The sequence below is a fragment of the Lingula anatina genome, chromosome 2, assembly GCF_051362555.1.
Source record: "Lingula anatina isolate TDL-2025a chromosome 2, LinAna3.0, whole genome shotgun sequence".
Taxonomy (NCBI): domain Eukaryota; kingdom Metazoa; phylum Brachiopoda; class Lingulata; order Lingulida; family Lingulidae; genus Lingula; species Lingula anatina.
The window spans coordinates 23,472,204-23,497,224 of record NC_141768.1 but is presented as its reverse complement, the minus strand read 5'-3'; the positions used below and the strand labels follow the sequence as shown (position 1 = coordinate 23,497,224).

At 37.8% G+C, this 25,021-nt stretch overlaps 3 protein-coding genes across 11 annotated transcripts in view; 1 reads left to right on the top strand and 2 right to left on the bottom strand.

The window, feature by feature from the left end:
* The window catches only part of LOC106182023 (uncharacterized), a 43,304-nt gene extending 37,781 nt beyond the window's left edge, over window positions 1-5,523 (bottom strand). For all 8 annotated transcript variants that reach the window (XM_087005931.1, XM_087005933.1, XM_087005936.1 and 5 more), the window contains exons 1-2: window positions 5,384-5,523; window positions 254-395 (exon numbers count right to left, since the gene is read on the bottom strand). The gene's annotated coding sequence lies outside the window, so the exon portion shown is untranslated. The remainder of the gene's footprint in view (window positions 1-253; window positions 396-5,383) is intronic.
* Window positions 5,524-5,581: 58 nt separating this feature from the next.
* Window positions 5,582-15,099, top strand: LOC106171262 (puromycin-sensitive aminopeptidase). 2 transcript variants are annotated; one of them, XM_087005942.1, is made up of 21 exons: window positions 5,582-5,887; window positions 6,103-6,184; window positions 6,673-6,746; window positions 7,036-7,161; window positions 7,470-7,577; window positions 7,786-7,986; window positions 8,970-9,066; window positions 9,388-9,536; window positions 9,785-9,949; window positions 10,266-10,370; window positions 10,573-10,728; window positions 10,996-11,074; window positions 11,411-11,550; window positions 12,120-12,254; window positions 12,504-12,723; window positions 12,981-13,123; window positions 13,330-13,386; window positions 13,563-13,670; window positions 13,944-14,096; window positions 14,400-14,447; window positions 14,643-15,099. In XM_087005942.1, the coding sequence occupies exons 1-21, from the start codon at window positions 5,582-5,584 to the stop codon at window positions 14,775-14,777; spliced, it is 2,787 nt and encodes a 928-aa protein (XP_086862068.1). In that variant the 3' UTR covers window positions 14,778-15,099. The 2 variants fall into 2 exon arrangements, with proteins under 2 accessions (XP_086862068.1, XP_086862069.1); XM_087005943.1 differs by lacking the exon at window positions 8,970-9,066 and adding an exon at window positions 8,587-8,683.
* Window positions 15,100-18,877: 3,778 nt separating this feature from the next.
* LOC106182027 (frizzled-5) lies at window positions 18,878-22,596 on the bottom strand. The gene has a single exon (XM_013566654.3). It carries the CDS (start codon window positions 21,840-21,842, stop codon window positions 20,181-20,183), a length of 1,662 nt encoding a protein of 553 aa, XP_013422108.1. The 5' UTR covers window positions 21,843-22,596; the 3' UTR covers window positions 18,878-20,180.
* Window positions 22,597-25,021: the final 2,425 nt, after the last annotated feature.

Sequence of the window (25,021 nt, the reverse complement as noted above, 5' to 3'; positions counted from 1 at the left end):
GCTGGAGCACAATAACCTTCATCACTTCTCTATGCACCAGAGAAGCTAAGCATGTACTCCATAAAACACACACAATCAGCCATCACACTGAAATGTGTGTGTGAACCAGAGTATGTTTCCTCCTATGTAGACTCATGATTTCTATGTAAGCCATGTAATCTGATCTGTGTCGGGTATCCTGACAGTGTGTGGCATAGACTGACTGTCTTGTGTTAATAATAACAATACCTGGTGTTTGAATACGAGACCTTACCTTGACTGTAAGCTGTGGGTTCGGGAGGGTGCACACTATCAGTGAATCAAGTGGCCAGGCTGAAGCTTAGTGAGGTGGCAGCAGCAGCAGCAGGCTACAGGCATACTTGCATGGCAAAGACTTGAGCAACTTCCAGGACAAACTGGAAATAAATAGATCATATGTATATAACTGCACATTTCAGAAAGATATATAACCCTTCATTATGAAGGTACATGTATATTTAGCTATCCTGGATTACATTAGAAGCTACACCAATATGGACCAGTTCTACTTCATCCCGTCCTTTATGCTGCCACACGGTTTTTACATCTTGTTATTTTATGTACTTCATGGTCTCAAATTCCTGTTCCTTAAGATTAATGTTTATTGTACAGTGGCAAACCTTTCACTGTTCAAACAGATTTTGTAATGGCATAAAGGAGGAGGACATTTGGGTCACAACGCCATGGCATGTGTAGCTGTTTGCTGAAGTGATTCCATTTCTGAGGTTTATGTGCTCTGGTATGAAAATACCTTAAACATTGAAGATATTCCAGTACACATACCACTTCATTATCAATGGTGTATGCATAAATTCCTAAACAGAGAATTATATTAAATATCTAGGTTGTGATCTACAGCACTGCATGAAATATGCAGAACACACCCACACAGAGCTATTTGAACACCTTGGTGACAAGTTACAAGACATTACTAGAGCGTGGCGAGCAATTTCTCACATCAGCCTATGTGTGACTAGCATGAAGGATGAGACCGAGACTGAGACTATGTCTGGCTGCATGGGGGACTCTGAACTACCTATACTGATGTATGGAGAGGAAAGCTATTTGACTGATTTACTTAATGGTCATTAACTGTCACATAAATGATGGCATTTAGATGAGCCAATCTAGACGTTAAGGGAGTCATACTGGGAACGTCTGCTCTTCTGATTAGCGAGAACTTCTTTTCCAACTTTTCTGATAAGAATATCGGGTGACAATGCTTTAAAATGTTTTCATTTCGAAAAATCCCAGGAAAAAAACAAAGATACAGTTCTAAGAAAAGGACTCTTCCCAAGTTGATAATGGCACTTAGAAAAGTGCCATCTGTGCTCCGGGTTTAAGACTTTCTGGTCTGCGGAGTTTACCAGGACTAATGAGAGAGATGATACTGATGGCAAAGAGAGACCTCCCTAGGGCATCAATACCACTATCTCCATCTTAATGCATTTTCCTAGTTCTAACCACCACTCTCCATGTACTGATTTAAGTAACCCAACAATATGGTGGCAGATGTGTGAAGACAGATGGCAAAGGGCACATTTCTTGTAGCAAATCATTAAGATGCACTGATCACAACATATCTACGCGGGTATGTCATGATAAACTGTGTGATGCACCTATCCATGGAGGGAAGATGCTTTGACTTATCTTTTATTTCAGAAACTATAAAAATGTCATCCTTGTATTATTTTCACATAAAGGGCACCCAAACAGCAGCAATGCACGTTCATAGCTAAAGAATTAAAGTAAGAATAGTACCACCATAACTTTAAAAAGCATATTAACAATTTTTTTCATAATTATTCTGTATTTCTGGTATCATATTGTACATTACTGTTCACTTTTGAATAAAATTGCCAAACACTACACAGAAACCTGCACTCATAAACCAACTACATGCGGCTGGTGGTTTGTATAAAATCAGACACTTATAGTTATATAAAAGTTCAGTCCAACATCAATCCATTCTGCAACCTTTGCTTATCTACCCAAAGTGTGCTGTGTATGCCCTATCATGTTTCAACAATGCTCTCATTGTTTTACGTAACTATTAAGTACTGTACATGTGTGCAGAATGCCCTAACTGAAAAACAGAAGATTTCTAGACTAACAGTTTACCTGGCAGACATTCTGATATACTAGGCTAGTGTATTGAACTAATAAAGGCACCCAGCTGGTGCTGAGCCCCATGAATCTCAGCCTATCTTGTTGCCAATGTAATTTACATTATTGCCCAGGGAGAGTTGAGGTGCGTTACTCAATTACGCCAAGATAGTGTTCCATGAAAAGGCATGAATCTGGCAGAGAACCAAGGCCATCATCCCTATGAGAATATTTGTTCTGTAAATAATTCTATTGTCTATAGTCTTAAATATTTTCAATATGAAATATAAGGTTCTGGCAAACTACCCAAAATGCTGAATTTATTAAGGAAGCAAAAATTCAATAGTTATTTTCTAACCATGGATTTTTTGGATAACAATCCTTTACTTGTTTTATCAATAATATGATATTAAATAATGCTTAACACAAAACCATTCATGGAGCTGTAAATGATAAGTTACCACTCATAATAACTCATCTAATTTTGGAAGCCAGTGTTGCTGTTAAATTCTATACTGATTATCTTGGCTGAGGCGGGAATACAAAGCCAGTAGTTAATGTGTAATATATCTGGTTTCCATCCATGATATACCCTCAGCAATGCTTATCTTTACAATACACTGGCCAACAACATAATAACTGCTCATGTCTGTATGATGGATGGTTAAACTAGTACCATGCACAATGTAACAAATTAACAAGATTTTTTTTCCAAAGATGCCACCTTACCCTGGATATATTGCCTACCCTGCCACATTTAATCTTCAACAGAATTTGGTGATGATTATCTACCACGATAGAAAAAAATTATATTTAATGCCAATCATTTGGACAGTCTCACTCCCTAACATATAATTAGCCCTTACCATATAAAATTTTCCCACTTCTCATCTTCAGGCAGTGCCCAGACATGATCGTGATAAGATTAATGTATAAATGACTACAGAGCCATGGTGTCGTTAACTAAGTCAGACCTATGCTACAAGAGTTCATAATACCTGCACTAAGTAACCAGTGTAGACAGTCATCAGAACAAGGACCATATATCATCAAGATTCACTCACACTTGGGATTATTATTAGACAGATATGGGGAAATCAATAAGTAAGTCTTTGACTCAAAAGTATGAATCAGTACACAATCAACTCATTTAAAAAAGCTAATTTCCCCTCCAATTCATCCCATTATTTCTCCATTCATCTCCCTCCAGTTTCCTCACTTGGTTTCTAAATTGATTATATACACTTTGGGTAGATTAATAATATGCATGCAAGGCAGACAATGGTCAAAATGAAATTAATGTAGTTATGAAGTGAATGCAAGGAAAACAAAGGATCTCCAAAATGTTTGAACTCAAAACAGTTGCAGGAAAAGTGCAATTAAGAACACAGAAATCAATTCAATTTGATCCAGTTGTTATTAGATGCAGTGCCTTTTGTGGGGCCACTTAAAACAACATGCTGATCCAAGTAGAAAACAAATTGACCACAGAGTAATACCTGAGAAATATCATTATACTTTTTCATAACATAAATACTCTGATTGCTAAAGGAAATGATTTGCATAATTAATGGCAATAGGCAGTTTTTAGGAGATTAACTTGGCGTAATGCTATAGATAATCCAAATCAATACCATAGAGAACTGTAAAAAGTCTTTAAGTTTTCTGTGAAATTTACTATTGTGCGGGAGAGAACAAAGAAAGGCTGGCTGAAATCTATCCAAGTTGAACTAGATTCTGGGCCAGCCTGGTAAGTTGTCAAACAGTGCCGTACATATTACTTTATGCAAGATAATGTGGACAGGAAGTACAAATGTGCAATATTTCATAGGTTACAGGTATCTGGACAGCATATCACAATTACACAGTGATATGTATACCATTTAAATCATCAGAGTAACTGGACTCTGAACTGGACATGAACAAAACCCATTATTTGCAGTAAATTTTGCCTGTTCTAGATTGAGTAATCTCTTCTTTGTACAATGTTAAAAAATATTGTTATGTTAGCAATTCTTCTGGATAAAAAATTGTCACAAAAAATAATACATAAATAAATTTTTAAAAAATACAACTGTAAAAGCTGATTGTTTGAAGGAGATATACCTACATTTTACAAAATTGTCTACTAATAGTGATTGTAACATTTTTTCATAACATAATTTCATTCCTGTTTACTGAAATGCATGATTTGCAATCCATTCCAGCAGGTCAGTATTAGTAGTCTGTTGACAATGGCACCATCATGAGATCAGCAAGTTTCTCACAGTGACCTTTGTACATTATGACTGTGAATGAAATATTAAATATTGAGTATTGAAGGCTGGAAACTTGACCATGTTACAGTTGAAAATCAAGAATATATTTTTAATTGTCAGGGAACAGTTAGATCATATCTGCACTTAATTTTTTTTACGGAAATACACTCCTTACAACTCACCTATTCATAATTTGCATAAAAAGCACTGAATCATATCCTTAAGATACCTCCTCATTATACCTGAATAAATAATTACAGTTAGTTATTAGGACATCTCTACATCCTTAGAAGCCTCTTTGCACTTCAAGAATGAACTTGTTTCTAGTGTGATTACTGTAGTAGCAAGCACTTTCTTAGGGCAAATTCTAAATATTAAAAAGAAAAACCCTGCATTTTTGAAGAACAGTTTGCGGGTGAAAACCACTTACATACCAATGGAACTGTCATAATTAATATTCTGTGTACATATTACAGTGGTTTCAGCCAGCATAAATGAAAATCATAAAACCATTATAAAGTGTTGCCTTACATATAACTATCATAATCCTTTATGACTTTATCATATCTTTCTTTAACAAGCACTAATTTTGACGGTATTTGGGCTTTAGGTTAACTGAGAGAGTATCTGAAGTAGACTATAACACTTCATCACTGACCAAGCACTCTAAAAAAATCAACGAAAAAAAAACTTTCAAAAATAAGTTTACAATTTCTCAAAAACCAGCCGCCGAATCTTGGGGTTTCGAAAATACTTTGTCCGCTTTAAGTGAAGTTTTCCATCATTTTCCGTGCACTGTGATCAGTTAAAATGCGGGTCTTCTCGTGTCAAGGCGTTTTAACTGCAATCTTTGAGTCCAATTTCTCTCAAAATACAGGACGGAAGTAAATGACCCAACCAAGGTATGTCACGTATTTCTTCTTAATATATGGACTTAACTGTAGATTTAGCTTTCATATAAATAATTACAAATATCATATTGAAATCGGAAAAATACTCACCTAATCAACTCCCAGAAATTTGACCGGGTACACACCTAATCAGTCAGGTTCCGCCATTTTGGCTTGAAAGGATATACGGACCCCGGATGTGGGTCACGACCTCGAAGTGAAACTGAGTTGACAGAAGCCGGTGTGCACACGTGCATGCGAGTACACCATTTAGAACAAAACTAGATCATTTGACAACTGAGTGTTTGAATGTTGCTTACCATTAAAGCAGCATTCGTAGCACTTCGATCGATAAATCCCTGCAGGTTCATTGTTTGTCAACAAAACACTCTCCGTCCGTCTCACAGCAGTCGGCCATTTTTTGTAGTCAGTGTCGCTCGCCGCAGGTTTGCTTGTTCCGCTGTCCCTTTAAAAGGCGCGCGCTCAATAGAAGATATGGAGAAAAAAGCGTTTGAACGTCTACCAACGAATGTAAAGCCAGTGAACTATGATTTGCGTCTACAGCCCAACCTTGAAGCTTTCACATTCACAGGGACGGAGGACATAAGTTTGGAGGTAATTTGATGAATCATCATATCTGACAAATAAAATGAATGAAAATTTACTTGAGAACAAATTACGTAAACCTCATTTGTGACAAAGCGATTTTGCAAATTAAATGCTTTGGCGACAGCAGGACAGACTAGGGTCCAACTAGGTGCCTGTTTATATGGTGTTATTACTAAAATCTGTTTAACCATATTGAAAACAAGTACCACTTTCACTTTCAGATATGCAATCCAACAAATGTTATCAAGCTCAATTCTGCTGAAATCAAAGTCCAGGAAGTGAAATATAATGGAAAGGAAGGAGGTAATATATCATTTTCTAAATATACTGACTGTTTATTGTTTGGTACTGATGCAGTATGCCCCCAGCAGATCTTACACATGCAATGTTTTCATGAACATCAGTTCGTAGCCAGCAATTTCAAAGAGGGATTGCTTTTATTTAAAAAAGTGGACTTTTTTTTACTGAAGAACCTCATTCAAATTTTACCCATACCAGATGTTTATCCTTACTAAAAGGGTGATTAAAGTGATCCCCTAGATACGGTCCTGGATTTTTAATTTTTTCCCTAAATTTTATTTTATAATTAATTTGTTAAATATCTCTGCTATACAAATAGATTAGTTTTGCAATTTACATACTGATATTTCTATGTTATCTCCTGAAAAACCTTCCCTAGTAAATGTTTTATTTGTTATACACTATGTCCAAGTCCCAAGGCCAATTAAAGCATTTCATTTTGTTATTTTGTTTGTTAAGTTTCTAAATGATTTTACAAATATTATTTGCAGATGTAACTGATGTTCAGATTGCTTACTCAGAAGAAGAGGAAATTTTATCCTTAACATTTCCTAAACAACTACAGGTATGATTCCATTTTTTCTGCTTGTTTTTTTTATATATGTTATGATTACTTTAGAAGTGTTTATTAGAAGATCAGAGATTTTCTGAGAATTAAAAAATGTTTATGCTTTGACTTCCAAGTCATTGAAATATATATATATATATATATATATATATATATATATATATATATATATATATATATATATTTTTTTTTTTTTTTTTTTTTTTTTTTTTTATTCCAGTATCTTTTGGTTTCAGGGGTAAAAATTCGGACAATACCTTTAATAATACTAAATTCTGTTTTGCAGGTTGGGCCCGGAAAACTTCATTTCAGCTTCACTGGTATTTTAAATGATAAAATGCGAGGATTTTATCGCAGTAAATATACCCATCCCAATGGAGAGACAAGGCATGGGGCAGTCACACAGTTTGAGGTAAGGTTATATTACTTACACTGAATAAGGTGCTGACACAAGTAAAATGTGTTGATGGTACTTGGAGATAAAGAGAAAAGTTTGTTTCTGCTGTGTGGAAAAAAAGTTTTTGTATTTATCTTCTAAATTATTCTCACAGTTTATTTCTTGTTTGATTTTTTTTATTTTTTATTATAGTTGGCTTTTATTGCCATGTTATTTATTCATGGAAGTGATAAGAAGAAGGATGGTTGTAGATTTAATATAATTAATGAGTATTTGCTGTAGTATATTTGCACCATAATAAAAAGTCTGTATTTTCTGTGTAGGCAACAGATGCCAGGCGTGCTTTTCCATGTTGGGATGAGCCAGCAGTGAAGGCTACATTTGATGTCACTCTGGTCGTCCCCAAGGACAGGGTGGCTCTCTCAAATATGGTGAGTGATCAAATACTATTGCTTGACTCAGAACAGCTCTTCACATGTGCTAAATCTTTAAAGTAAAAATATGTGCAATTTGAAAAAGAAATCAGAAATATTCAATGTGGTATTAATTTTCATATATTAGGGATATCATTCAAGCTGTGTCGCAATCCTTCTCTCAAACATGACCTGTGATTCGAATCTGCATGAAATATCATTTCAGCCAGTCGAATCTGAGACTGCTTTGGAATCCGATTCCAACCTGAAGGTTTTAAAGTATGGCCGCACACCTGTGATGTCTACCTACCTGCTGGCGTTTGTTGTGGGAGAGTTTGACTATGTGGAGGCCAAGGATGCTGACAATGTCTTGGTCCGGGTGTACACTCCTCTGGGAAAGAAGGAACAGGGACAGTTTGCCTTGGAGGTACACATTGTTGCCCATTCCATGAAATAATACAGGCCCTTAGACAGGGGTGAGGGGTGGATTCAAGATGGGGAGAGGTATAAGGTCCACTTCTTCGGAACAAAACTTGGGAGTTCAACTTCTTGGAAATGCTCATCGTCCCCCCCACTTTTTCAGAGAAATAACCCTCTATGAAATTTCTGTCTACAGGCCTTAATAACTTGAATTTTTAAAGAGATGAAGATAGAGGCATAGTTTTAAATAATGCACTAAGAAAAATGGTAAATTGTTTTTATAATGACTGATTGTTAATTATCGTGTTTAAATGGTTTCAAGTTGGATTGTATGCAGGAATGAGATGAGGCTTCAAATTGTGCATTGAGTTCCTCTGTTAAATTGGGAAAAATCTAATTTTGATTATCAAATTTTCACTGTTTCTCATTCTTTTACGCAACTGTAGGTTTCTCTACCTATTACCTCGTAACATAGCTTGAATCCTCATCAATACAACTGCAGTTTTGAAGTTAAACTCCATAAGACTTTGATCAATTTTCAGTCTCCATGTTCCAGAACAGGATATGCAGATCCTTAACAGAATTTCCAACTGATCTTGAATTCCAGGTTTCCTGCAAAACTCTTCCTTTCTACAAGAATTATTTCAAGCTTGGATATCCACTGCCCAAAATTGACCTGATTGCCATACCTGACTTTGCCTTAGGTATGTCCTAAGTTGGTGGTGTGTACATGTACTCATCACTGCACGCACACCTGGATCAACTTTGACTGGATATCTGCCTAAAAGGCATCATCAGACAATCCACTACTGGAGACACTTGTCATCCTGTTCTTAACCCTGGTCTGGTGGTGTGTTCTAGGCTGACGTCTGGTTTTAAATCTCTCTTGTCTGTAGACAGATGAAGTGTGCTTAGCATGTTGTGCACAGTTGGTACAACTGTAGTCCTCTCTATCTGTGTTGTAAATGACGTGTGTTACTGTTGTTACAGGTTGCCACGAAGACACTACCTTTCTACAAGGACTATTTCAAAATACCTTACCCACTCCCCAAGATGGACCTTATTGCCATTGCAGATTTTGCTGCAGGTACTAATCATATCAGTAAAACATCAGAAAAGACGAAATGGTAGAAATCAAGATGAAATTGTAGAAATCAAGGCAGTAATCTCCTGGCAACTTTGACAACAATTTTTTGTTACTAGGAGATTTACGCTTCATATTTTTGAAAAAAAAAGCATTGATTAGATAGAGCTCGTGAATGAACTTCCATCTTGGATGTGTCTGCATGGTGATATGATGTGTTGCACATTGCACATTAAATAGTCGCATTTATATCATCATTTGCATTTTGTTCAGTATATGTATAACAAAGCGTATATAATTCTCTCTTCCACTTTCCCAATCTAGGGGCCATGGAAAACTGGGGCCTTGTCACCTACCGAGAAACAGCACTTCTTGTAGACCCCGAGAACTCCTCGTCCTCGGCCAAACAATGGGTAGCCCTGGTCGTAGGACATGAGCTGGCACATCAGTGGTTTGGAAACCTAGTTACTATGGTAACCCTTTTTTTAAAGTTGTAGATTAGCTTTGTTTCCTCTTTAAAACATTTGATAATATTGCTTATAGGATAGGAGTTAGTGCATTGGTGGCATGAGCTAAAAGCTGCATAATAGATTTTCTCATTTAGTGTGATAGCCAGCTCTTGGCATTTTTTGACTGCTACCAGTGTGGGTTGCATTCGTATATGCAAGCATTTTATTATGTGATTTCCAAAGATAAGGACAATGTTTTCTGTTATCACTAGGAATGGTGGACGCACCTGTGGCTGAATGAGGGATTTGCATCATTCATTGAGTATCTGTGCGTAGACCACTGTTTCCCAGAGTACGACATCTGGAACCAGTTTGCTTCCACGGATTTCACGAGGGCTCTGGAGCTGGATGCTCTCAAGAACAGCCATGCAATTGAGGTAGTCATCTAAATCACACAAAAGAATTGAACTGAAAATTTAAAGGTCTTAATATATACTGTACTTATGTATTTAGTGAAAACTTTGACCAAGATAACTCGGTAATCTGTGGATGTTTGATATTCCATTTAATTGGCAGTGCGTTTAGTCCCTTATCAAATAATGCAATGTGGTTTAATGAGCAGATGTTGTGAAGTTTTACAATATTCTGTGAGGCCTGTAGTTTTCTATTTGTTATGCCTGCAAAGGGCAACCATTATTAGGTTTTCATTCATATAAGTTGACCGTGATCTGTATAATCCCTTCAATATTCCAGGTGCCTGTTGGCCATCCCAGTGAGATAGATGAAATATTTGATGCCATATCATACAGCAAGGGAGCCAGTGTCATACGCATGCTGCACGATTATATTGGCGATGAGGTATGGTTTGGTTTAGGAGAGCATTCAGTTGAATTTTTTTCTCTCTTACCTAGGGAAGAATAACAACAAGCATGTTTTTAATGAAACATTGTGCAAAGCGTTTTATAAGCTGATTTCTTATAACGGATTATAGATAATGTACTACATTGTCTGGAATGAAGTTTATTTCTTTAAATAATTCATTCTTTTCTTCATTTGTCAGAGTTTCAAGAAAGGTCTTAGTGACTATCTTACCAAATTTTCTCACAAGAACACATTCACTGAGGACTTGTGGGCCTCGCTGGAGCAAGCTAGTGGAAAACCTGTGGCAGCCATCATGAACACCTGGACTAAACAAATGGGATTCCCTGTACTTAAAGTAAGCTATGTCTGTAGCTAGCAATTTCAAGTGGGGTCTTTTCTAAAGAAGTGGACTTTTTTACCCCCAAAATTCACCCAACTTGAAAAATTGCATCACACTACCTACCCACTCCTGTCCAGCCATAGGCCTGAGTGTCATGGAGCAAAATCACTTACATAATTTAACTGTGTTATTTTTGCTGGTATATCCCCCAGTTTTCTTTTTTTAGTAATTCTCCATGTTTAACATAGTAAGTATACTGCAACCAGTACTGTGGTATTTCAGGTATCAGACAAACAGGAAGGCAGCAACCGGGTTCTGACCATTACACAGGAGAAGTTCTGTGCTGATGGAAAAGGCGATGGTAAGTAGTCAACATACAAATACTATGAAAATTAATCTATATCAGAAATGATTATTTTGGATTTATTTATTTATTTATTTATTTATTTATTTATTTATTTTTTGGTGTTCATCTTGGTGTTTTTAATTGTATTGTTGTCAGTCCATATCTCTACGCAGCTGGGGATATTACTTAAAATTAGAACAAGCTGACACTATAGCTTTTCTGTTTTATCAAGTTGTAATTCAAAGATTTTTCTTCCCTAAATTTTGAAGTTAGAATTTAAGATGTAAACAAACATTTCTTTATGTTTTTGGTACTACTTTAGAATACACCTAATATGACTCCCTGTTTCAGCCAATGATTCATCACTGTGGAAAGTTCCAGTGAAAATTTGTACTGCCAGCAGCCCCAGCATTCCTGTCAAAATTTTGTTACTAGAAGAAAAATCTGCCACTGTGGTCCTTGAGAATGTGAAGCCTGAAGACTGGGTTAAGGTGAGGACCATCTGCTGTCTTTGTGTCAGTATTTTTTATATCTATAGAAGATCAGCATATGTCAACAAAACTTTGTCTAAGAGAATGAAGGCCATCCATTAGCCTAAACAAACTAGATTACATAGTCCTCTTCACCAGAAAGGGACATGTGGTTGGAACTTTACTGTGCAATTGGGCCAAGATACTGGGTATATGATTATTTTCTCTACTAGTTATCTATAATTCACACCTATCACACCTGCTGCCTTTTGTACCAGCAACCACAGCAGTCTTTCAACATTCCTCTCCACAGGCAAGATGAGGAGGGTTTCCTCTTCCTACTCCCATCTGTTTCAGTTCTGTTTCAACAATCTGTTGTGCTGCGTGGGCCTACGGGGTCTAGGAATAGCTGGCCCGAAGCAGATATAGCAACCAATAACTAAACAAGCATTCAAAATTTTACAGGCACAGCATCAAATGTGCTGCCATTTGGGCCCAGTGCTTAGGCCACGTACAGAGTGTATTTGGTAGGCTTATGTACTCTTCAGTATTATTGTTTGAAATGGGTGTGTATCTGTTCCTCTCCCCAGGTGAACCCAGGCTCTGTGGCATTCTACCGTACCCAGTATTCCACCACTATGTTGGAGGCACTACTCCCTGGGATCAGGAGTCATGCACTTTCACCCAGAGACAGACTCGGATTGCAGAATGATCTCTTTGCACTGGTAATAATATCCCTTGAAAGTTTTTGACATATCAGAACTTTAAGGTTTTCACAAGTTGTTGTGCTTTTTAATGTGTTCACATCCATAGCAAAATGATTCAAGGAATTAATGCTCTTGAGACTTGATTAGAATACATAAGTAATGCTAGAGTGTATGTATTAAACAGTGCAACAGACTATTTGCCCTACTGGTGATTACTGTGATAATCTTCTTAAATAACTCATATTTTTCAAACTTTTCTATTTGTAGGCCATGGCTGGGACCATATCTGCTGTGGATGTCTTCAAAGTCCTGCCAGCATTTGAAACAGAAGACAACTACACAGTGTGGTCCGACCTGGCCACCAACCTGGCCAACATGGCCGTTCCTTTGCAGTACACGGATTTCTTCGACTCCTTCAAAGCATTTGGGTGCAAGCTGTTTGATAAGATTGCACAGAAACTTGGTTGGGATCCCAAACCAAAAGAGAGTTAGTAAAAAACATAAATTAGATAATTGATATATATATATAAATCATTTTGATATATAAATGAAATTCCGTCTATTCCCTACCATCACTAAAAAGAAAATATATATGTTCTTCTACCTACAGTCACACAGTGTAATTCATATCTCCAGATATTTGCCAAAAGAATTGTAATCCCATTTCGTATTCATATAAAAATAGGATGAGATGGTTGCTTGTACTGCTTATTATTATATTAAATGCCATGTTCCCTCCTATAGGTCACTTAGATGCCATGTTGCGTGGTCTGGTATTGGGCAGATTGGGTACTTATGGTCATGAGGCAACAGTGGCAGAGGCGAGGAAAAGATTTCAGGCACATGCAGAGGGCAGCACTATACTTCCTGCTGACCTAAGAGGACCAGTATGTATATATTTTTTTCTTTGGCATAAAGAATGTTGCACCATGTTTAGGAATTTTTTCAGAGGGGCATATGTGACAAACTTAGAAGGTTTTTTTATTCTTACAATGAATACTCGACACTTAAGAGGACTAAAATCTGACGGTCGGTACGTGATTTAGTGGTTAGTATCTTGTTGAACTTTTAAATGATGATAATTCTTTTTCAGACTTATACTGTGGTGTTAAAGCATGGAGATGATAAAGTATTTGAACAATTACTCAAGGTAGGTTTTTTTTTTTATGACAAAATTTGTCACTTGTGCAGGTAAACAGTAAGACTATATTTCAAACTTTTTTCAGAATGGTGTTAAAAATAGAATAGATATTTGAATTAAATAGTTCAGTTTTTATCAGCTTATTTTGAGTTTGAATTTTAATCCTGTTTGCTGTGATATTATAGTTGTTTCGAGCTGCAGACTTACATGAAGAGAAAGTGCGTATCATGAGAAACCTGGGAGCAGTGAAGCAAGACCATCTTATCAAGAGAGTGCTGGAGTTTGCAATGTCGGTAAGGAACTACCCCACCCACACTTCTTAACACTTCCAAAAGATAAATTGTAATGCTGATTACATCATCCTCTGTACAAAATACAGAAATTTAGGTAATTGTATTCGATTTAAGTACAATAACATTTTAAATTATGCCACATTATGACCAGGTTTTGCATTTTATCTAGAAAATTTTCTGAGACAAGTAAGTTTTTGTAAAACCATCACTTTGCGGTGGCAGGGTGTAACATACAGACATTGAATTAAATATATATATTTTTTTGTATTATAGGAAGAAGTGCGTTCCCAGGACACAGTTTTTGTTGTAGGTGGCGCAACAGGGACAGTTGAGGGTCGCGAACTGGTCTGGACATTCCTGAAGGACAAGTGGGATGTCCTCTATGAACGCTATGGACGGGGTTTCCTACTGGCAAGACTTATCATGGTAAATATCATGCCAGGAATGTAGGCTTGTTGTTCAAAGAGAAGATTGGTGTAGTGTCCATGCTGAATTCATTTGCATGACTTTATGAGAAGAAATTTTAGTAAGACAAGGTTTAATCTCAAACCAAACTAATAAAGTGAAATATGTTTAAGAAGGACAATTTTATTTGCAAGAACTGCAGTATTAATTCCATGACATGGGCTAAGATGGACACAATGTTGTCCTCAACATGTTACTGTTGACCTTTTAGAGTTGACCTTACAGTGATACAATGGTGACCTTGGTTTTTTTTTCTCTTTTTAGTTTAGCACAGAGAAGTTTGCCTCTGAAGAAAAAGCGAAGGAGATTGAGGTTTGGGATGAATTGAAAATTACTTTTAAACAAAATTTGATATACATGAAAAGGCTTCTTTATTGCTAAATTAAAAGATAATAAGTATTCAGTTGTTTTAATTATGAATATTTTAAATTCAAAAGTTCTTGTTTTGCATAGTCATTTTTTTCTGGAAAGGTTCATGTGACAAACAGTGTCTTCTTTTCTCACCAGGCTTTCTTTAAGGAGCACCCAGCCCCGGCTGCAGAACGTACAATACAGCAGTCTTGTGAAAACATCCGACTGAACGCCGCAATGCTGGAGAGGGACGCTGAAAACATTCGAGCTTTCTTGAAAAGCCAGGCATGATTGACACTTATGGTTACATGTACAACATAGAAAATCAAATTATGTAATCCTAATGACGTTCAAAGAAAATTTTGCCTGCTTCTTTTTGGTAGAGCAAGGTGAATTATTTTACTGAAGAATATTTTGCTTATGTTCTTGAATAATACATATATGGCCACAGAAGTTGGTATGCAAGTGACCCACCCGCACTCACTGTGATCAGAGGGAAATGAGTTAACATAAATACAGATCAGAGACATTAATGAGTTATATTTATCACTTGATAATGTGGTGTTCTCTGGGAAATACAGCGCTGCAAAATATAATTATATACCAACAGTAACCAGTGTTTAACATTTTGACTGGTATTTGTTTTGTCTTTGAAGAAAAATTCGGTTGCTTGCTTTGACTAGCACTTTAAAGGCAGGTGATTGAGAAAATTGTAGCATGATTATTCTCTTTGCTTTAAACTTAAAGATGAAAAATATGCGATGCGCATTCGACCTTTATTACAGCAAACATTAATTTCCCTGAAAATTTCATCAATTTTCCCTTGTTCACCTTGCGGTGAGACATATCCTTTGGAAACTGGATGAAAGTACGGTTGATAAATCTGTTTTTGAAGATTTAGAATTCTATTTTACCGTTTCGAGTGAAGTTTGTCAATCTCCATCATGAGAGTGATTCAAAAATAAACATTAATTGTGTAAAGGTGTAACGTGCATTGATTGGCTTTACATGCTGCAGTGACACGTGAAAGTCTATGATAGAATCCCCAGTCGATTCATTTTCAACTGCCGCAGAAGAACCAGGTTAAAGTTGAGTCGATTATCAAACTGCAGTAGTTGTTCTCGATATATCATCGCATTGTATTGGTCGCGGTATGAAACTCGCCTCTGCAGCATTGTATGTTCGGCATCGAAAGGCCATCTTCAGACTAAACTTCAGATATTGTTAGTAACTCCTAGTCCGATTGGAATATATCCAGACCGTATTTTTTTTTTCACTCCTACTGTCCATCCCACAGACTATTAAAAACGTTCCCCTGCTGTTCCTTCGCCTTAGGAACTTGGCGGTATTATGAGCTATATGCACATTGGAGAGATAATGAAGAATAGGTTATTAGATTTTTTCGGATAGCTTTTTGTTTAATTTATAAAAAGAAAAGTATCGGATTTAATGGGTTGTCAGGGCATGCTTACAGTATGTAATTTTTTCGTTTTGCTTAATAAACGGTGTTAAAATTATTTCCGTGTTTGTTTTGAAACATTGTCGAAGAATTATGATGGCTAGGTTAAGTATCATGAAGAGCCTCTCCTTGTGTGGTAAGCTTTGAGGGGAATGCCACATCACTTCGGGTAGATGTTGCTGTTTAAGTGAAAACCTGATTTCTTACATTTTATATTTGTCATCCTAATCTATGCTTCAATATTTTCACTCCTATATTATACATACACATTAGAAATAAATTGATATTACTTATTTAACGGTTCCCAAATATTTCTATTAAAGTATTTTAATTAACGTTCCTTAAAGTGTTTGACTTCCTTTTGAATAGGTATGATAAATTGAAAAATGAGAAAAAAACGAAGGTATTTTTCTCCACAAGCTTTCACGCAGGTATATAAACAGCTTCGAAAGTTTTGTTATGTTAAGTGGTAATGATCGCTTTAAAGTCTTGCAATTTATGAAAAACTTCAGTTCTTCGATTTTGGTTTCAAAAAAGTGCTACAATAAATCTCATTTACTTGAGTTACCGTGTCATATTTTTACTATGTCCAATTTATTATTACAGCAGAAAATTGTTCTGTAATAATTGTGACAATTTATCTTATTTTATCGCATACAAAAGAACTGATGTTTAAATAAAGCTAATTACATGGATTCGTCCCTTGATTCACGTGCTTTGCTTGCGTCAAGAAAACCAGCAAAAGTTTTTCAAGATGCCACGATCAGCTTTGCTAGCAACTTCAGGTTACATGGCTTCAGGCACAAATTAAGGACAAATTATAATCAACCATTAACGATCTTTATCAGAAGAGGAGGAGCGAAGCAAATGAAGTCTTTAGTGAAGCACAAATAATTGTCACCTTTAAGAGCTTCCCGCTGATTTTTTGTTTTGCTCTTGGCTTGCCTAGAGAGAACTTTTGTAAACAGAAATGGAATCACTTGAAACTAAGATCTAATAAACAGTTAATAAACTGTTTATTAGATCTTAGCTTGAAACTAGGACACCAAATATACCAACATATTTGATATGTGTCCTAGCCTGTTGTATATATATAGATTAAGAGAGGCTTAATCGATTATGAGAAAAAAATCGGACAACCTAGTTTTTATGAACAGTTATAGAATGTTGGCAGACGAAGAACCCTTCTTTTTTCTTCGTCGAGTGGGTGATGATTAATCGTATTCTGATTTAACAGACGTGTGAAGTGTCTGTTCAACTGTTCAGGGATTACTTCCCCAAATCGTGGCATTTCGAAGAGTTTTTGTTATTTTGTGGGAACTAGTATTTGAAATAGGAACTCTTTATTAATAATGTTCTCATATATATTAAAATAGCTCTCTAACAACCGAAATTAATCCTCTCCTCCGTTACATTGAACAATCTAATAATCTGACATGATATTTCTGTATTTGTTGAATTTTGACCTTTAATAAAGGAAAAGGTTAGACATCATGTGTATACGAGAAAACGGCTGTATGTATGCGGCGCTCCACCATACAGGTAGCGCAGTTATTGAAAGACTTCATCACGGCGAGCACGTGTGTTGATAGGGGTCTCATTACACGCCTCAGTGGAGCTCCGCCTCCCTCGTTTAAGTCTTTAGCAAAATCAGATAAACGTCTCCTCCAAGTAAACGTTCAAGTACACCACTGAGGGCTGACCTGTCAGTGAAGATGCCACGGACTTACTGCCCGTTTAATATTTTGGAACTCAGAGAAATTGTACCCCATTACAACGAACGTAACGCAGGTAGTATTTCAACACTTTCTCGCGGTTGTCCAATACTTTTAGTAAATACACAATTTCAATAGCAGGGATTGCAAAAGCAAACAGACTTTTGTCCAAAGATTTTCACTCACACAATAAGGTCGCAGTTTAGTAGTAATTAGAGCAGAGAAGCTGGTGCTCAGGAACAATACCTGTGGAAGCCAGCTTGAGCTACCTACAGATTAAATGCCATGCACCCATGTGGGGGCTTTCAACGGCGTCTAGTAAGCAGGCTCGCCTAGCGCCGGGTCCCCAGCTATGCGAGGACAATGCAGCAAACAATAACCTGGACTAATTGGGCGCGACTGTGGTGTACTTGACAGTGCCACTGGAGCACAAATTGACCCCCAAATTTTCAAGTCTGTCAGGTACACGCTGATGTGCCGGCAGATGGAGGAAATGAACAGATAATTTTATTTCGCTGACGCGAGATTGAAATCCTGCCAGTCAGACCGTCATTTCCCTGAAAGATTTATTGAATTAATTAACGGAATATCCATTATTTCATAGCACTCATTCTTTTTTTGTTGTTTTAATGTAATATTTAGATAACTATTTTTCATTCTATCTTATCATTTTCATCTGTGAAAATATCTTTATGACGGTCTTTTTCATAATGCATTATATCATTTTCTTGAATAATTAACGAATTAATTAAAACCAAGTTAAGTCCATAATAGAGATATTCAATATTTCTGATTATTCACTCCACTGAGACTTCCTTAAAAAGGTCTTTATTATTTTGTCTTTAATTCATATTTTGCTTCCAATCTTGTAAGAATCAACCGAGGGTTCTATTCAGTTTTCAAACATCTCTTTTTTTCCTGTTACTCATATTTTTTTTTTATCCTTGCCAACGAGTTTTCCAAGCAAACTCCAGAATGAGAATATGCTTCAAGATTTTTGACCCGCGATATATTGTCTGACATCTGTCACCCAAGACTGTGGTCAATTCATATGACAGGCATGTATTATTGGAATTTACCCACTAATTTCCCCTCATTCGATTATTCATTCGAGACCAGAGTAGCATTGATTAAATATCGTCACTTATTAAACCTCTGGATTATCTCATTGTCTGTGATTAAATTACAGAATGCAAGTATAGAACGCAACGCCAGCATTTAGTTGATAAAATACAAATTTAATTTATAACAATACTGCTTCGCATTAGGCCTCATGAACATAGATACAAAAAAGACTACAACTGCTATTACAATACAGAATACCTGTGACTGCATGAACATTTGATTTTTAACCTTGCTAAAATGACTCTGTGTAGCTATGAGAACGTACATTTGTAAGAAGCATAGAGAGCACAAATGAAGAACCATTCAACAATAAACGAAATACCAATGCTAGTGATTTTTATAACAAAATCAGTTAAAAGTGCTGCCACCGTGCGTATAACAAATGAATCGGTTAACAAAGAAAACTGGCATGTGTACAAGTTAAGTGTATCTCTTGCCATCAAAAACCGACCTCTACCTTACACAAATATAGCCAAGTAAAGACCACGTATATTTATATATTTAAACTTGGTATTTGCCGAGAGCATTTGCTTGCAAATAGTGGCCAAATAAACACTGCCGTGTCACCGGTTATTAACCAACCTTTTGTGTATGAATCAACAAACTTTGCCCGCGGGCTCATTTTTAATACCCACTAATACCAGGCATGACCTAACTGCTCAGTTTATTATATTGATGAAAGTCAAAGTATAAATTTCGTGGTCGTCTCAACTAAATGTGGAAGCAATGGAGCTAGGTCAACGCCTTTGTTTAAATTCATATTTCACTATTTTCAACGGACAAAAAACAAAGGCCTATTTCTTGTCAATGTTTACATGAAATTGTCATCAACAGTCGTCAAATTATGTCTTAAAATTGGTCAGAACTTTTTTTACAAAATAGTCAGATCACATTTTGACAAGAACATCAATTTGTGCACAAAAATTTCGTTGATAACTTTCAAAAGAGTCTGAGTAGCGACGCTAACAATGAGCGCAGGTGGTCTTAACATAAGCTACCTGGAGAGTAGCTGTTTGTAGCACGTAGCAATTTGTATTCATTCTAATTGGACCTAGGTAGGACAACTATGTCCCACCTCATTAACAAAGCTTAATAAACCAGTCAGACCGGCCTTAATTGACAATACGTTGTATATCTTAAAATCTGCCTTCGACCCTATTTTATATAATTATTGCACTTTCTATTGCATTATACGAACATGAAGATAACGTCTTTTTTCAGTGTCTTGGGATGAAGGCAGACTTTCAGTACATAAAGTTGACGTCGAAGCTGTCTTTTGAAGACTTAAATAACCTTAAGATCAGTGTATTGAACCATTATGAGTATTTAACTGGAGAGCTTTGGCTCTGTTCCGTAAAAAGATTAAATAAATAAGCTCTTTCGCACTTGTCAGATCTACACATGACTTAGGGGTAACTGCTTGTTTTGCGCGTAACCAACGTTCACAAATTTTGCCCGTGATTGGTCCGTCTGTGAATTCCTATTGAACAGTCTTGCATAAAATCTTTTCCAGCTTCCTAATGTTTTTCCACTCCAAATCCAAAAGCCCGACGTTATTCCCACAACTAAGCACATGAAATATTTCAACATATACACAGAATAGTCAGGCTTAACATTATCAGAATGACATGGACAGTTATGCGCTCTCTCCCAGCGCTCTTTGAAATGCTGTTCGTAAAAATAGCATGCTATAACAATAGTTGCGGGGACAGTGTATAGAACTGAAAACACTCCTATACGAATCATTAATTTTTCCAGTTTGTCAGTTTTTTGTCCACCCTGTTGTTTGATGACACTTCGAATTCTGAACAAAGACACAAAGCCAGCGAGAAGGAAGGTTGTCCCCAGGATGAGATAGGCGAAAAGCGGTGCCAGTACGAAGCCGCGGAGATTGTCAAGATTCTGGCTGCCGACGTAGCATATTCCAGCGACTGGGTCGCCATCCACGGCAGAGAGGGCTAGTACAGCTATGCTCTTTACTGACGGTATCAGCCAGGCGGCTAGGTGAAAGTATTGAGAGTAACTTTGTATTGCTTCCTGTCCCCACTTTAGTCCAGCGGATAAAAACCAGGTGAAGGACAAGATGACCCACCAGATAGACGACGCCATTCCAAAGAAATAAATGAGCAAAAATACGACCGTGCAAGCAGCCGGTCCCGTAGTTTCATATCTTATCACGTTTTTTTCACAAGCCACAGCATCATGTCCCATAATAAGTCGAATTATATATCCTATGCTGACCATCAGGTAACATGCGCTCAGGAATATAATGGGTCTTTCAGGGTACTTAAACCTCTCCATGTCAATGAGGAAAGTACTAACTGTCATTGCAGTGGAAACACAGCAAAGAATGGACCATAATCCGATCCAAAACGATGCGAACGTCTTTTCGTCCTGGCTAAAGTAGGCCCCATGGCAGTTCATGGCACAATTGGGGCTGCCTCCAGTTGTAAGAAGATTATAGTAAGTGTTACTGTCGTCGGTAATGTGAATCATTGGTGCACGGCAACGACAGCGGCAATCTCTGGCAATACTCTTGGTTGGTTTGGGTGCTGGGCGCTCGGTTACGGTGTTCTTGGGCTTGGGGGTCTGTGTGCTTTTCTCTGTTGTGTTTGAGTCCATGCATAAGTTTTCCTTGTCCCCAAAAACAGGAAGATCTTCACATTTCATTCTTTCTGGCCATGCAAAGCCGTATTGTCTCATGAGCGGTGCGCAGCCTGCCTTGGCCCTCTCACATACAGATCTACACACCGGTAGGGGCTTGTTGTAGTTTTTTATACAGATCGGCGCGTACATACTACACAAGAAAAACTTCAAGTCCGGTGAGCACTGAATCTCTACCAAAGGCCAAAACTGATGAACTTCAAGTCCGGCCTCCTCTTGTGAATCGTGGTTGAACTGGTTGGGCATGTACGTGAAGTTATATCCGATGCCCTTGCACATAGGGATGGTTATTTCCTGGCAAGTTCTCTCCTCGCCACCCCCAGCATACACAGTCTGTGAGACGAGGGCAACTGTCAGCCATACCACACCACACAATGTTAGTCCCCAGTCCATATTGGAAAACGTGTGCGATGGACAAACAAACAGTATATATATATACACACACACAGTGTGCTCTCTAGAGGCAGAAGGAAGCACTGGCACTTTTACTTACTGGATTTTATTTTCCGTGTTGCTGGCGTAGTGGAAGACGAGCTGGTTAAATTTTCCGCTGATTTCCCTCAATCTGACCCCTTCAGACTTCGTGAGAACCGCCGACCAAGTCCTCCCTCTTCTTTTGGCAGCCCGTTTCTAGTCCGGCTAGCGTGTTTGTGAAGAAACTGTACCGAGCAAAGAGGCTTAGCTAGTTTCCTGAATGGGGGGGATTAAGTCGTGACATTCACTTACTTCGGATAAATGGATCGACGGCGTAGTTCAGCAGCAGCTACCGTGCTTCCATAAGTAAATACGTGGGCTCCCGCAGTAGTGTTCGTTGTACCGGGTTCCAGTGATCCGCGCTCTCCACATACGTGTTGTCAGTTCGTAGGCAGAGACGGGTCTGATGTGAATCTGTGCCAGTCCACTGATTTTGCCCAGGAGTGCAGGAGGCCAATTAAACACCAGTCCACCTTAGCTGTCAATGCGTCTCTCACACCTTCATTCCATTGTGCACCTTTCACATATCTGTCAACTCATTAAGTATATTGACAGGTGACGTCACGCGTCACTCAAGTCAATGATACACCAATTAGGATAACAATACACAACGTGACGTCACCTTAATCTGGCAACCTTCTGTTTAATCCTGCAGTTTTGAGGAAGCTCTGGGAGCACCTGAAACGACATTTAAAATGGATATCGATTTTAAAATGTTGTTGAAGAACTTTTCCAATTTTATACATTTTGCTAAAATGAAACATTTGTCACATGGAAGGTGCATTCTTGGTATTCAACAAATAGGTACAAATTTCCCTTATGAGAGCTTTTGTGTAAACACAGAATAATAGTATTTAGTGCGTGGTGTGAATGCAGAGCGAAAGATTTTATCAATTTTCTTCATTTTTGTTTACTCCGCTAAAAGATGGTTATTGTGCGCGAGAGGCCGCGCGTGAAAGGAGCTTTATCCCCGCTTGAGCTGAACGACCGCAGCAAGTTGGGGCTCTAATCACACTGATATTTAAGAACGGATAAATATGAAATGTAACGGATTTTATTTTCAGTTACACCAGCGTCGATGGGACCGTCACACATTTTTTTTATTATACTGCGATGCGTAATGGGAGTCTGGTGATCATCGGGTCAGACTCCGCCCTGGTAATTTACCCAACCATTCCTAATGCGGCACTAATCCGTTAGTTGTTTTTGTTAACAGAGCGCTAATAGAGCCCCCGCTATTATTTCTTTTGACAGGTTTGCAGACAACTTAATGACAATCTTATTGTCGGGCTGTCATACGGTCTGGGTTAAGGACTTCACCGTATGTCAGCGGTAAAAGAGAGAATTAATTCTACTTTTCTGTGCTTCCGTAATTATCAGACTCTTAGAGGCAATTACATGCTTCAACGTCTGCAATTACTGTTCAATATGCGGGAAATGATAGCCAACCCTCAGCAGGACCGGCCAGAGAACCTCAACATGACACTTTCTTTAATATTCTGATATCAAAGTTTTGCCATTAGAGCAGGTATCAGCACAGAGAGCTTACAAACACTAGGGGATTTGGAGCTGAGAAAAATAAAGGAGAGAAACACCAAAGTGATTTTTACACATTTTCCCTGATCGATCTCCCACCTGCCCCAAGTAATAATTATGTCATCACAAGTAGTTGCAGTTTAGTTAATAATTCACGGGAGGAATTGTTGGCGATTGTCGCGCTCTCTGGGTGTCCTTCCTAATTTCTCCCATCTCACACTTGTGGGGCGACACTTACTCCTCCAAGACTAAGGTGTTGACAATCGACCTGCCAGAGAGCTCACATAACAACTTGGTAGGGGACGAATTACCTCCACTTTGCGCGCGATGGAGAGGTTTCTTGAGTGTAAATTTTCTCCTCAATAGGAGTGGCAGGTGAAAGTCCATAGGTCCTAATCACAGGTGTGTGAGAGAGAGCGACACCAAATTATTGTCACTCTTTCATCTTAATAGACCTATAAATCCCCAATGAAGAAAGATGGGACAAATGAGTGTGCCAAGTGATTCTTTCAAACCGCATTGTATTCCACGGCTCTCACAATCCCCCTGTTTTCTTGACAGTTGTCAAAAACGGTAGTTTAAATATGCAAAGTGAAGGATGTGTCACCGCTAAAATCTATGTGCCATACCCCCAACTTATACACAATGACATAGTTCGAACCTCTCGAGAAAGAAAGGAAGGTTATTAGCGCACAATTCAATGTCAAATGCTAGTCTTCAAGTGGTAAGCCTCGGGAGTTTGCAATTCTTTTTTAAGCTGTGGCACGGAGAAAGTTTTTCTCAATCTTAAATATAAACTACAGGTGTAGCGTAGTCAAATACTCAATTCTCATGCGTACTAATCCGTTTGGACGCTTACACGAGCAATAACAGATCTGAGACTACATTTAGAGAAAATGCTGTAACCGTTGACTTCGCGCTATGAAAAAAACGCGATTCCACACATAACATTTTCCACGTAACTAGGCTAGTCGTCGATGTAAGCACGTCAAAGACGATTATCGACATTCCTACTCAAGGTTTGGCATTTCCAAAAAAGAACTTTTTACCTGTCTTCAAGTGATTTCTGTGTCAGTCTTAAACTGTTCTTGACACACCCTTGTCAAAAAGATTGTGACGAGAGCGTTCTGTCTAAGAAGAACGCGGGGAACAATGGCATGGAGAAGTGCCACTTCACATACGCAGGTGACGACTCGTAAAATAAATTAAGGATTCGGTTGAAAGGGGAGTTCAAAAAGCAAGATAATCACCTTCCATTTTTATTTTCTCAAGAGAAAGACAGATCAGAAAAACAAAGAAAGCAATGCGCCTTCCCGAGCGCTTTATGTTTTACTAGAGTCATTATCGTTTCAGCTGACAAAAATATGGCCGATTGCGGCTTGTCAAAACTCCTCTTGAACACAAAAATACAACAAAAAAGTTTGGCATTGACAAATCTCTCCTTTCAAGCCGCCATGTTATACCTTTGATGGCGCGTCACCTCAGGAGACAACAATCACCAGCTGTCAATTCATGTTAGCGTCTTTGCTTTCATACACGTTCGAATACGCTTTGAGACAAGT